The sequence below is a fragment of the Propithecus coquereli genome, unplaced genomic scaffold, assembly GCF_000956105.1.
Source record: "Propithecus coquereli isolate 6110/MARCELLA unplaced genomic scaffold, Pcoq_1.0 Scaffold30, whole genome shotgun sequence".
NCBI classification, from domain to species: Eukaryota; Metazoa; Chordata; class Mammalia; order Primates; family Indriidae; genus Propithecus; species Propithecus coquereli.
In genome coordinates, this window is record NW_012148619.1 from 1,671,226 (window position 1) to 1,685,319 (window position 14,094).

At 46.5% G+C, this 14,094-nt stretch overlaps 1 protein-coding gene across 1 annotated transcript; it reads right to left on the minus strand.

The window, feature by feature from the left end:
- Window positions 1-5,438: 5,438 nt before the first annotated feature.
- Window positions 5,439-8,137, minus strand: FJX1 (four jointed box 1 (Drosophila)). Its single transcript, XM_012649602.1, has one exon. The coding sequence runs from the start codon at window positions 7,679-7,681 to the stop codon at window positions 6,368-6,370; it is 1,314 nt and encodes a 437-aa protein (XP_012505056.1). The 5' UTR covers window positions 7,682-8,137; the 3' UTR covers window positions 5,439-6,367.
- Window positions 8,138-14,094: the final 5,957 nt, after the last annotated feature.

The following is a 14,094-nucleotide window of genomic DNA, read 5'->3' on the forward strand; positions in this document are numbered from 1 at the left end:
GTTAAGGGATGGAATTTGTTTGTGTAGTCACTGTACATAAAAACACAGCATTTTTCTAGAGTTGAAAGGGACTCTAGAGACTATGTAGTCCTTCTATTGCTTTTCCAGATGAGGGAAATGAGGAGTTCATCAATTTGCCTGAAGATTCCAGGGCTATTAAATGGTGGAAATCAGACTCAAATGCAGTTCTGCCAGTTCCCACACAATATTGCTTTACTCTATCATGCTGCCTCCATGACCGTGGCTGCGTAAGTGAAAGAAGCCAGACACAAAAGGGCTACTATTGTATGATTCTACTTATATGAAATATCCAGAATTTTATAGAGACAGAAAGTAGATCAGAGGTTACCAGAGGCTAGAGGAAGGGAGGAATGGGGAGTTACTGCTTAATGGTTACAGAATTTTTGCGGGGGGAGGGTTGATGAAAAAGTTTTGGAAATAGCCAGTGGTGTGGTTGGACAACATTGTGAGTATACTTAATGACGCTGAACCGTGCACTTAAAATGATTAAAATGGCAAATGTTATGTTATATACGTTTTACGACAACTGAAAAAAAAATCATGACTTTAGTCATTCCCCACTCACCTCGCCTGTCCAGGCCATTTGTGGGATAGGGACTAAGACTTTACTGAACATTGAAAAAGAAATCATTTTGAAGAACTGTAAGCAGGCAAAGACAAACACATGGTTTAGGGCCATCTAATTAGAAGTGACACCTCTCTATTATTAACCCACAATTTCTCAACAAAGTAAAACCTGTGAGTTGGTACCGGACAAATGCCAGTTCTATAAGCTACTTAATTTTTCTGCATAGGGTGTAAAATAACTGTTAAAAGCATAAAAGATACCATATGGCACTGATGAAAGAGAAAAAAGGAGTTCTTTTTTGTTGTTGTTACTCAATGAACAATTAGTTCTCTATTCTCCAAAAAAAATGAAGGTGCCATTAGGAGAAAAATTTCAAAAGTGTCAAGAAGACATATCCAAAATGGAAAGAAAGTTGAAAAGATAAATAAAATGAGCATTCCTTTAGCTATATTTGGTGGAGTCCTGCAGAGAAAAAAATTCCAGCTAGGCAGTATTGAGACATAGTTTATTAATGCAGTTTCCCCCACAGCAGGACACAGAAAGAGAAACTGGTAAAACAGTCACATTAAAAAATTATGACTCCTACATCTGATCTTTATGAATACCCAGAAAAGAAACTGTCCTCTTGAGTCGTCCTTGGGCCATGTTGAGGCAGAGATGCAAAGGATTATGTTTTTTTCTACTTGAAAACACTATTTGCTCACACATGGTTAGAACAGACTGAAAGTTACTTCCCACATTTAAGGGATTTTTAAAGTATTTATAAAAAGACACTACGAAGAGTTTGAGCAGTTCTCCCAATTACATTTTGAAATAAAGCACTACAGTCTTTTGTTCTTAGAGTGCACAAAATTGAAGTCTGTTTGTATTGCCTTTGGGGAAAAATTTGTAGTAGGTGGTAAACTGGTTATAAATGGAATTTCCCTAGAATCTTAGAGCTAGAAGGGAGCTTGCCGATCATCTAATCCCATGTTTCTCATAGTGCAAGCTGTGCCCCACTGATGAGTTGTGAAATTAAGTTAGAGGGTCACAGATAACATTAGGAAGAAGAGAAGGAGGAGCAGAATAACTTTGAGTAAAAGAGAAAAAGTGTTACCCATAGTGTTTTGTGAAACGTTTGTTTCAGTCGTGTTAGAGCGTGTGTGTGTGTTTGTCCTGGGTCACAATGTAAAATGTGTGTGTCTTACTGTGAGTTCTGGTCCAAAAAATTGGAAATTACCAATCTAGTCAAATACTTTCCTGTTCCAGGTATGACAAGTGGAACCAGAGAGGGGAAATGTCTTTCTCAAGTCACACAGTGAGTTGGAAGTAGCCTAGGTCCCTGACTCCCAGTATCCTTTCCATTCGATCTAATGATCAAAATATGCTTAGGGGTGGAAGTCCACCGTCCTGTGGTTTCCGTACCCCCTGGCAGCTGGCATTCTATTGTATTCTGGAAATGTCCTTGCTTCTGGACTGACCGACTCCCTTTTCTCCTCCTCTAGCACTCCTACTGTCCTTCTACCATTTGGGATCAGTGGTTCTGTGGGATGGGGCAGGTGTGTGGAGGGAAAAATAATTAGTGCCCAGCCTTGGATGATCCATGACTCATGGATAGCTCATGGTAGCTCAGAAGGGACAGAGTTCCACGGCTCACTGCTCCCTGGGGCTAATGAGCCACAAGAGAAATAGAATTACAGCCTCTCTGTGGAAAAGAGGGGGGTACTTACGATATCTCACGTAGAGGGCATTCTCAGAAGCAAGACAACCAGCTGACAACGGTGGGCTCTAAGTAATTCCTGCCAGACTCACACTCTAGCTGATTCTCCTGAGTCAAAACAGAAGCCTGTGGATAGTTTTCTATAACTGCAGAGATAGAGCAGGATTATGAAAGAGGATCCTGCCTGGGACTCAAGGTGCCTCTGGTTTTGACTTAGAGGGGAAATGATCTCCTTCACTAATAAACAGACATGTTGCATTTACTATGTGCCAGGCACTACTTTTAGAATATTGTAAATATTTACTCATTTAATCCACATTATCAACCTCTAGGTCTTCTAAGAGGACTCTCCTACCTTCAGTTGTAGGCAGAAGGTTGAGAAGTGTTGAGATGTGTTAAAATAATTTGTTTTTCTTCTTGATTCGAAGACAGGAGCGTGAGTACACTTTATAGAGTTTAGAACTATGTCATTGACAAAGTGAATTAATCAACAGTCAAATCCAGGGAGAAAAGGTCAACTGCCTACTTTCTCTTGGCAGAAGGAATTGGGAAAAGGATTGTTCTTGCAAAGATTCATCACTTCTCAAAGCTTTCCAGAAGTGGTGATGGATTTGCAAAAAGCCATCTGCTTTTTAAAAAGAAAATTTAAACCGCCCTCATATATTTGTAGTATAGCTGCCTTGGTGCATCGAATCTGCTTTGGTCCTGAAACCCCCCACTGGAACCCATGTGGAGATCAAACCTGTGCCCTTGGCCTTATGAACTAGTGCCCTGCATAAGTGCTGGAAGAGGGTCCTCAATAAATAATTTATTGATTAATTTATTACCACATGTCTAAAACTAATCCTGAACTTGGAAACGGCTAGATTTGGCTTTGATGATGAAAATTAATAGAAATTTACTGAAGCATAAGCAGTGCAAGAGTTTTTTAGAAACAGGAATAAGGCCACCAGGTGTGGCAGTGCATGCCTGCAGTCCCAGCCGAGGCGGGATGATCACCTAAGGCCAGGAGTTTGAGACCAGCCTGGACAACATAGTGAGACCCCGTCTGCACAAAAATTAATTGGCCAGATGTGGTGGCACGTGCCTGTAGTCCCAGCCACTAGGGAGGCTGAAGTGGGAGATCGCTTAAGTCTAGGAGTTCCAGTCCACCCTGGGCAACATGGGGAGATCCCATCTCTAAAAAAAAAAAAAAAAAAAATAAATAAATTAAGAGGAATAGGAAGTGAGGTTATTTATTTATTTTTGGAGTGCCTATTATGTGTCTGTTGTGTTTTATATGTTAACATTTAAATCCCACAGTACTCCGATCGATTCTCCATCTCAGAGTTGAGGGAACTAAGTTACATGACTTGCTAAAGGTAAATGGGAGGCACAGAATGCAAAATATGGTCTGCCTGCAGAACCTGTTATTCTTTCCCAATCACACCGTGGCCTGCATTTTTTTTTTAATTTGAAAAATTATTTGTCCCTAGCAGCTTTCACTGACCATGGCAAAACTTTAATCGATCTTTCTGTGCCACAGCCTGCCGATTATCCACCAGGAATAAGCAACAGTTAAAACCCATTCTCGGTAATTAAGTCTTGGTTCCCGTAACGACTCCACCATGTAATGAAACTTATTTTTTGAACAGGCAGATACGGTTCACTAAAGAATCTGAGAAGAGCCATTTAACTTATGCTCAGTTTCTTGCTCTGGGTTAACCATGATCAAGTCTGGGCTTGGAACTGAAGTGCAGAAAGAATGTAGAGAATGCTGCTGGCCCAGAACTCACCAGTGCTGAAGCTTCATGGGAGTCAGGATCCATTTCCTGTGCAATCTGTGAAACTTCTTATTTCTGCTCATTGTTTTCCTTCATGAACATGTTAGGTAAAAAATACAAGTTGCTGAATATTTATTCTTTTCTTCCAACGGCCTCCATTAAATTAGGTGGCAAATTAATAGTAAATAATCATCAGAAATGGACAATGTTTCTTTCTGAAAGGTATAATTATATGAGGTCTCACACTAAAAATGTCCTGAAAAAAAGATATATTTGCCAATATCAGTACATTTTGTGGCTATATTGTGAAAAAATGACTTACACCATAGTATACGGACTTTTTTTCAGCCAAGACTGGCTTAGCATAAGGCACTGAAAACTTAAGGATGACATTAAGCAGTTAAATTACACTCTACTTTTGTAATGCAGAGTCAGAAGGGGAACCCACAGAGATTTAATAGCTTCATGAGTCTATAAAACCCTAGGTTTACAAATGCAAGTCAAATAAAAAACTATGAAAGTTGTAACCAAAAGTTGCTTTGAGTTAAAGGTCATTAAATAAAAGGAAGATAATAGGCAAGATCGCTTGGGCCCACATACAAAATAAAATGCCAAAATAAAACACCAATGGGCTGTAAAACAAAAACCAACCACCTCCTCCTGGGTTAAAAAAAAATCCAAAGAGACTTTCTAAGTTTGAAGTCCTAAAAAAGAAAAGGGCCAAATGGCATATGCAAAGTCCTGTACACTTTCATGGTCTCCCGGTGGCTGCTCAGAGGGGACCATGCAGTTATCAGTACCCAGAAAACAGTACAATCTCCTCAGAGAACTGGATGAGTCTAGACGTTGGAGATTAGGATCCCCTGAATGCAATAGAATTTATGCCAGGAGATTAAAGAGAAGACTTAATCTATGACTTTCTCCACCTGTTTGCAATATGGCCTCAGCTTATTGTCTGTATACATTGTGATGCATGGTAATTACAATGCTGAAAATAATGTGCAACATGTGACCACCGTTGTTAAGTTTAAAAAGGGGGCATTTGTCATATTTTAGTCTCCACATCTGGTTCTATCATATTTGCCAAATGATTAATAAAGGAATATATTACATTGAAATCCTTTCATATCTAAGTTTTATTTGCCAGGAAATAGAACACTTTCCTCCCATCTCCCCCCACATCCTAGGCTGAACTCAAATTTCCAGCACTAGGGTCCATTTGACTGAGGACAGGGAATTGCTCGTCTTTGTTAAATTCTGTAAGTTCGGTATTCACAACTGATGAATCCTTTGTTTTAAAAGCACATCCACAAGGGAGAAAGCCTAAAGCTTATTCTGAAAGCAGATGGAGCATCAGATACCCCAAACAAGTTAAAAGCACAGGAAGTAAATTCTAAATTTTAAACTCCTTTTTATTGAAATATAAGTTTGTTTAGTATATTTACACCACACTTTATGCACATATATACATAGAAGGCAAATTCTGTCAAATAAAAAAGTTTTAATAAAAAATTAAAATAAAAACAAAATAAAGTGCATGAAACTGATTTTTTTTTCTTCTCGTGAGCATCATCATTGTCAAAATTTTGGTTGGTTGGGGTTGGGGGAGGAAGACAAAATTCATTATTTGACTCAGTGCATACAGCCGGCCCTGAATTCATAGCCTTCAGGCCCAAATGACAAGAGATCAGGAATGAGTCACACAAATTAGCTGGGTCGGCAGGGCTCCCCCGAGTCTGGAGGTCCCGCTCTCTTTGTCCTACGGGGAGCCGTTCCCCTGCTTGGAACAGTGATCTCACCGCGTCGGCGCTGGAACAAAGGGAGAACACAGGAAGGGGGCTCCACCAGCCAATGTCACAGCCCTGCTCCGGGGCCACCAGCGCTGCATTTGGTAGGAAACTGCAGAATTAGCTCAACGGCTCAAACGGAAGTTTTCCTTTTTCGGAAAGAGAACGAGGGGGCCCAAGAATGGGGCGCATCTCCCACAGGGACGGCCACTGGGGGGCCAAACCCCAGCAACCAGTTTCCTAGGATCCAATCTCCGCGCTGGCACAGGAAAGAATCCTTTTATAAACTGGGTGGAGGAGAATGTTACACTTCCCGCCTCGTTGAGTTCGTCCACCCAGAACTTTGAAAGGAAATAGCGTGAGATTGAAAGAAGGGGGCAGGTGGGTGAAGCGGAAGTTTCATACACCTTCACTCTTGGGCCGCTAGCTGGGCGTTGGCTGGCTGGTCCCAGGCAGAGGCAGAGGCGACGGCCCTTCCCCCACCATCCATACCCCAGTCCAGCGTCTCTCTCTGTTCCTCCGGGTGATGCTAAGTCCCCGGCCGGCGGCCGTACTTGGTCTTACAGTGCAAAATGTGCTTGGCGAGGAAGTCGAGGCGGCGCTGTAGCAGCTGAGCGTGGGGGTCGGCGAGCGCGGCCAGCTCGGGGAAGCGAGGCTCGTGGCGCCGGTAGAGGCGCAGTAGCCGGGCCGCCGCGTCCTGTCCGCGGTGTAGCTCCAGGACGCGCCGCGCGGTCCGCTCGCGGAACACGCACACTGACTGCAACAGCGGCTCGTTATACTTGTCCCACATGCCTGCCACCCGGTAGCCGTGCACCAAGCCCGCCTCGTTGTCCAGAAAGACCAGCGCCCCGCCGGGACCGCGGTGCAGGTTGCTCGTGGCGCGCTGCATGACGCGCGGGTCCCACTGCAGGCTAAAGAGGTTGCTTACGAGCCGGTCGAAGTTGGCTGTCAGGTAGTCGAAAAGGATCAAGTCGGTCCATTGTACCAGGTCCACCAGCTCCGCCTGGCTGAGGTTGGCCAGCTCGCCCCCGGCGTCGCGCAGGGGCCGCAGACGGCCGTCCTCCGAGCGCCAGGGCGCGGGCACCACCACGTCGGTGAGGTTGGGAAGCCAGCGCGTCAGGCTCACTACGCTGCCCTCGGTCCAGTGTGCTGCGCGTAGCTCCTCCTGCACCTGCAACCACTGCGCGCCGCGCGCCTCCACCCGGGCCAGTGCCAGCGGCGGCACGTGGCGCTGGAGGCCCAGCAGGCGCGCCAGGTAGTAGGACAGGACCTCGCCCTGGATCTGCTCCGGGTTGATGCCATATCGCACACAGGCGCGGGTGCCGTCGGCAAAGCGGGCCAGTCGATTGGAGCTGCGCCCGCAGCCCCCGCGCTCCAGGGCCACCACCCGGGCGCCTCGCGCCATCTCCAGCCACGCCGCCGCCTGGGCCTCCGAAAAGCCCCGGGGCACCTGCTCCTCCAGGCCTCGGCTCCAGAAGACGCCCCCGTGCACCGCGGCGGGCTCCTCCGGCTGGGGCCGCCCGGCTGGCACGTGCCGCCTGCGCTCGCCCAGGGGCTGCCGGGGCGGGCCGTCCGCGCCGGCCGCCAGGGTGAGCAGCGCCCGGAAAGTTTTCAGGGAGCCGCCGCGGGCGTCCCACGCCAGGGGCGGGGGCAGAGGGAAGCGAGGAGCGGGCGCGGGGCCGCCGCTCCTGGCCGCGCGCCGTGGGAGTCGGTCTTCGGGCGGCGGGGAAGCGGGTAGCTCTGTCCGCGGCGGCAGGAGCCCGCCCCACAGCGCCAGCAGCGAGCCCAGCGCCAGCAGCCAGAGCCCCGCGGTGGCGGCGGCGCCCCGCATCCTCCTGCCCATGCTCCCGCGGCCGCACCGGTGCCGCCGCCGCCGCCGCCGCCGCCGCTTCAAGCCGAGCCCAGGCACCCGGGTCCCGGCGGCGAGGCGGGCCCGGCAGCTTGTTGGCTCCGGGGCTTCGGGCGCCTCAGCCCCATCGCGGCCGCCGGGCGCTGCGGGGCTCTGTCCGGCGCTCCGCCCGGCGCTGGGAACTCGCCTCGCCGCCGCTTCCCAGCTGCTTTTGTATTTCGCTGTGAGACCCTCCGGTGGGCGCGATTCACAGGCGCCCGGACCACGTGGGAGTGAGGGGGATCCCCCTCCCCCTCCTCCGCCGCTGCTCCCCGCCCCCGCTCCCCCCGCCCCCTTCCCCTCCTCTTCCCCTTAAAGCGGCGATGGCTCCTTCCAGGAGGGAGAGGCGGCCCCACACTCGGCCGGGGACTTAGGGGCCGGGAGGAAGCTGGACTGGCCGCGCCCGCGCGGGGGCGTCGGAGGAGGCGGCGCAGAGCCGGCGTCCCGGGCCGCGCGGGAGGGACGCGCCCTGGGCCCTCGCGGGGTGCGGTGGTCGCCGGGTCCCTGCGCCTGGTCTCCGGCAAACTTCGGGCAGGTCCCCACTGCGCTCCGGGCTCCGCTGGGCGAGAATCAGGGCGGGCCCCTTTGCTTTCTCCGGTTTTTGACGGGGTGATTCACTCGGCCTTATGTAAATCCCTGGGAATCTTTCCGAGCCACAGAGGATGTGACTCCAGCAGGGAAAGGAACCGTCTGTAGCCACAACTTTGAACCGACACCCCCTTTTCGGAGCACGCTCACTACCACCAGCCACTGCGGACTCGGGAGCTTTGAGGTTGGCCGCTCCGCCTTTCCCAAGGGACTCACGAGGAAGTAAACCTCGCTGTGCACGCGCGTGTGGAGCACCTTGGCCAGCTCCCATTCACTCGTGCATCCGTTCAACAAAGCTACTGCCCTCGGTTGTGGTCCCACGAGCAGTAAAATCCGCAGATCCGGGGCCCAGTGCTCACGGAGTTTACCTTCCAGTGGGACGTTCGGGTTGCTGCTTAGAGATAGCCTGGGATCCGACCTCGTGTGGGGGAGAGAGATGTCAGGGATGATTTCTCAAAAATAAATGATACTGTTTTGCCCGTGAAGAAACTGAGGCATGGAGAAGGGGTGTGTCTTGCTCAAGATCCCACAATTAGCAAGTAGAAAAGCTAAAAGTCAAACTCGGGTCTCCTCGCCGCACGCCACTTGATTTTCCCTCCATCGAGAATGTTCAATATTTTTATCAAGTCAGCATTCCCAATTTTTAAACTTACTGTCATCTAACCAGTCATTTTATCCCTCAAATGTGATTTTCAATTAAATAAATGAAAGAAAAAAGAAACCCCATGTTGCAGTTGATTTACTGGCTTAATGGTTTAAGGGAAAAAAATGGTAAGGAGGTGGTGAAGAAGCAAACAAAACAAAACAAAAACCAAACAAAACCCCTAGCACATTTTCCAGCCACCTTTGGGTTTGATCTCCCAGGAAAACTCTTCAGATGCAAATGGGCCCTCTCCCTGCCCTCTCTGCAAGAGAGCGTGTCCCAGATCCAAACTGAGATTCCCAGGTTAGACAAAGCTGGGGGGTGCGGGGTGGTGGGATCTACCTCCTGAAAGCCAGAGTTCGAAACCTGTTTCTTACACGTTTCTTTTCTCCCTCCATTGGGTGCACATGAGGGTTTTCAACTGTACCACCTCATCTGCTGGCACTGATTATACTTTATTCTCCAAAGAATGAATGTTCTAGAATTATAGACCAGACACTCTGATGTTTGTGGCTGAGCAGAGGCATCAAAAGATCACATCTGGGGCCTTCCGTCCTTGACCCAGTGTACCTTCGAATGTCTTCACTGGTGTGGTAAGTACACATTGGCTGAAATGTGGGGTCTTTGTTGAACCTATTCCCAACCACATGGTGGCTATACCATGCCTTTTTACAGCTTTTATCTGATAATGAGATTACTATGGCTCCCATATGGTTACATCAAACTATATTAATTCATTAAAAGGTATTATCTTCCTGGCCTTTGCAAGCTCCCTCCTCCCATCTTTCCCTAGCAGGCAGGGACGGGGTCTTAACAAGTTTTTATTTCTTATCCCACCTAACATAGTGTACTACACTAAATAAGCACCCAATAAGTTAAATTTAATTTTTGTCTTTTAGTTTAAATTCTACTGGTATATTAAATATATGTATTTTAAATGCAGCGCTTTTAGTTTGGGCAAACTACAAGCAAGATCTCCACCTTGTGGGCATAAGTAGAATATCCTCTAATTAGAGAAAAGTGTATATATTTTTAAGTGGACAATTTATTGTTTAGGTTAAACTCTAAGAATATTAAATGGCTACTATGGCTGTGTCCTAGGGGTTATGGGGAAATGCTAAGTAGTTGGTGTCTCTGTCGTTTTGGCTGTTCGCAAAAGCTGTAAATAACTACCAGGGATCCTTCATTGTAAACTTCACAGGGAGTCAGTCTTGTCCATTGTTTTATGGCTGCCTGGGCACGACGCCTGGCACTTAGTGGGTATTCAATAACAAGTTGCTGAATAAGTTATTGAAATGTTAATGAGATGAAGCTCTGCAAGAAGCATGTATCCAGGTTTTTTTTTTTTTTAAACAAAGGGGTACAAGATAAGGCTTTTCATTAATTTCAAAAGGAATAAAACATGGATGAGGGCTCTGCATAATGGGTATGGGGGGAAGCACATAACTTCCAGGCTGGAAAGACTGGCTTCAAACCCAGATACCCCAAATCCTGGAATTTCCGAATCATATTCTCAGTAGTGATGAAAAATTTGAGGCTTAAAGAAGTTGGCTGAGATCTTACACTGCAGAAGGTGGACCAACTTTGTCTTTGAACAGCCCTTTGCCTGTAGCCGAAGGATTGAATGCACCATGTCCCGGAACAGGATACACTAATAGAAACTTTAACAAGTTAATTGAAATGCAGAATTACTGAAAACCAAAGGAATAAACACATACGCACATACTCCCAAAGCAGAATGCAGTTTTAAAGTGATATTTGATTATTTTAGATAGTTTTTAAAAACACTCCTCTGTTTACCTGTTAGATAAAAACATTCCCATTCTCCTTTACTTCCCGACCCGTGGACACCCACGGGCAAACCACTGTGGCTCTTTGGGATAGCATAGTTAACCACAACATGTAACCTCAGTCCCTTCTGGCATTTGCTTGGGGATGAGATGTTGCTCACCTGTCCCTAAACTGGAATCTGTTTGTACCTTTCAGACTTTGTTAATACTCCCAAGCCTGGACTTACAATATCTTCAAACTTTCCTGCAGTCCTGTTTGAAGAATGATCTGGTTCATATAACGGTGCCTCCAGGGGAAAAGAGAGGAGTCGGAGTTGAGGGCTAGGAGCAGGGGAGGAGGGTTAGAGTTGGAAGAATTTCCAAGTCCTGGCATTACAAGTTTCTAGCTTGTTCCTTGGGCTAGTTATTTACCTTCTATGAGTTTTAGTTTCTAAACCTGAGAAATGAGGTTAATAAATCCTACCTAACTCACAGGGTTGTTACGAAGCTCAAGTGAAATATTAATAATAATAACAATAGGGGCAGGAAACACTGAGTTTGCTTATTCTGGGCTTGGTGTGGGGCTGAGTCCTGCATGTGCTTTATCTCGTCTAAAGTTCCTAGCAAGTATTATTGTTGTCCCCACTTTACAAATGGGAAAGCTGAAGTTTAGCCAGTAACTGCCCTGAAGTCATCATACAGCAAGGAAGTGGCAGGGCTGAGATTCCAGAATGATGGAGTCAAAACCCCTTATAAATTATAAACTGCTGGGGGAATGTCAGGTATAAAAATTATTGCATTAAATCAAGATAGAGTCAACTCAGATGAAATTTTGCTTTGAAATGTTCTCCGGGGTTGCTACTAAGTGAAATGGTTAAGAGTGTGAACTCTAAAGCCCGATTCTCTAAGTTTGAAACCCAGTCCTGCCACTTAGCAGGTGTGTGACCTTGAGTAAGTTACTTCACCTCTCTGTGCCTTAGTTTGCACATCTGTAAAACGCAATAATAATAGTATTACTAGTATTAGTAATAATAATTATAATAATTATATGATATCTAATTATTACTAGTAATAGTAACCTTATTATTGTGATGATTAAATTAGTCCTTATATTTAAAGTGTTTAAAAGACCATCTAAGTGTTCACTATTATTATAGTTTTTGTTCTTTTTCCTTCCTGTTTTACTGTTTCACTGCCCAGATGGAGATCTCTTCCTTTACCTGTTGCTGTCCTCCACCAAGCCTCACTTGGGGCTTGAGATACCTAATACAGGTGGGTGTTCCAGCTCGATGCACCTTCTTTATGCGCCACGTGTGTGTCTTCCCTGACAATTTCACAATTTCCTTCCCCATGGAGCTGGACCAGCTGGCCTCTTCCAGTTCTCAGTGCCACTCTTGTTAAAAGCCCAGAGCCTTCAGCCAGCCTCGGGCAGACAGATCCTGGCTTCCTCTCACTACTCTGCCTTCTTCAAGCCTGACCTTTCTGGGTCTACCAAGTTACAAGCCCCTCGCAAAGATGGAGGCCCCCAAATGTATCCTTCCAGATGCTTCTACAAAAAGGAAGAGAAGGGAAAAAAGATGTCAGAGAGGAGTGTAATACACCTTGAAACTTGGTATGACTCCTACATTGGCCATTAGTGTTTGACTGTGGGTAGTTTTCTAGCCTCCTGGGCTGTAGTTTTATTATTTGTGTCTTCCTGTGATGGATTGAGTGTTTGTTTCCCCCTCTGACCCCAACTCATATGTTGAAATCTTAACCCCCAGTGTGATGGCATTAGGAGGTGGGGCCTTTGGGAGCTAATTAAATCATGAGGGTGGAGCCCTCATAATTGAGATTAGTGCCCTTAGAAAAGAGACCCCAGGAATCTTCTAGCTCTCTTTCTGCCATGTGGAGACACAGCAAGAAGGCTGCTACCTATGAACCAGGAAGAGCACCCTCACTAGACACCAAATCTCCTGGTACCTTGATCTTGGACTTTTAGAAATAACTGTTTGTTTTTTAAGCCACCCAGACTATGGTATTCTGTTATAGCAGCCTGAACTAAGACTCTCCCTCTTCCCCATCTTTTCTCCCCAAGGGTACATTATTTTTCTCCTTGAGGATCATTTTCCTTTTCTTGGTATTTCTATTTGACCATGATCCGGGTCTTCAAAGAATAGCTTAACTTATTCCATCCTCATATACCTGGCTGTCAAGGGCAGGTATATTCACATCTGGTTCCAGGTAAATCCTACTGGTGAGGTAGAAGGAGGTGAAGAAATGTAATAGTCTTTGAATACAATTAACCTGTCCACCTGAATGAGTCCCACTTTTAAGAACACATTGTGTTTCTGGAAAGAAAGTCAAGGTTGACATGAACCCTTTAAATTGTGATGAGACTAACATTTTTATGATTCTTTTTATTCCATCTAGCTCTGTTCTGGATGTACTTTTAAAAAGGTTCCTGCAGACCTCGTGTTAAAGACTAGAATCTAAAGGTTGGAGCACTGGTGAATTAATTTAGCAAATTTTAGAGTAGTTGCCAACCCATGTTTCACTCCTGGTTACAGAGTATGATGGTAAGAATTCTGAACTGGGCATTTGGGGACATGAATTTCTTTCTCTACTATAATTTAGTTCAACAGATATTTATCGCCCACATGCCAAAGGCCAAAGGAGTGGGCAGTAAGTGATCGGGCATCACATTTCTTCTCTTTGTAATGTCTGCATCAGGGAACATTGGTTGCCATCTCTTCACCCTCCTCCTTCCCTTCCTCCTCCTTGGCAGGTCTCTGTCTTCCTCCTTTGTGCCTCCGTCCTTGAATGGAGGCTGAATCCTGATTGGGCTAAACCAGTCATGGTGCTTTCAATCCCTTGCCAGTGATTGCTTAAAGCATAGGCATGTGCCACCATATTCTGGCCAATGAACTTGAGGAGAAGTCCAGTCGGAGGTGTCTGGAAAAGATGTCAGTACTGTTACAGAGACACAAGAAAAATATGGCACCTTTTCTACATGGTTCAGGTCTGGATGGGGAACTGCAAGGGGAACTAAGTCCACACAATTGGGGTAGCAGAACAGAAAGATGGAAGGAACCTGGGCCCTTGCTGATGTCACTAAGCCCTCAAGTGAATAAACTCTGGGGCCACCCCTCCTCTAGACTTCCCTTGTGGTTTAACCCACGATGAGTTGGGGTTTCCTGTTGTTTGTAGCCAAAAAGTTCCTAAACGATATACCCTCTCACATTGGAGCTTACAAACTAGAAAGGGAGGCAGACATGTAAACAGATCTCTTCCATCGCAGCTGGGCTACTGGGGAGGAAGTATGATTTAGTGTTTTTGGAACATGTGCTCTGCAGCCAGGCTGAGTCTTGCCCTTGTGGGCTGTGCCA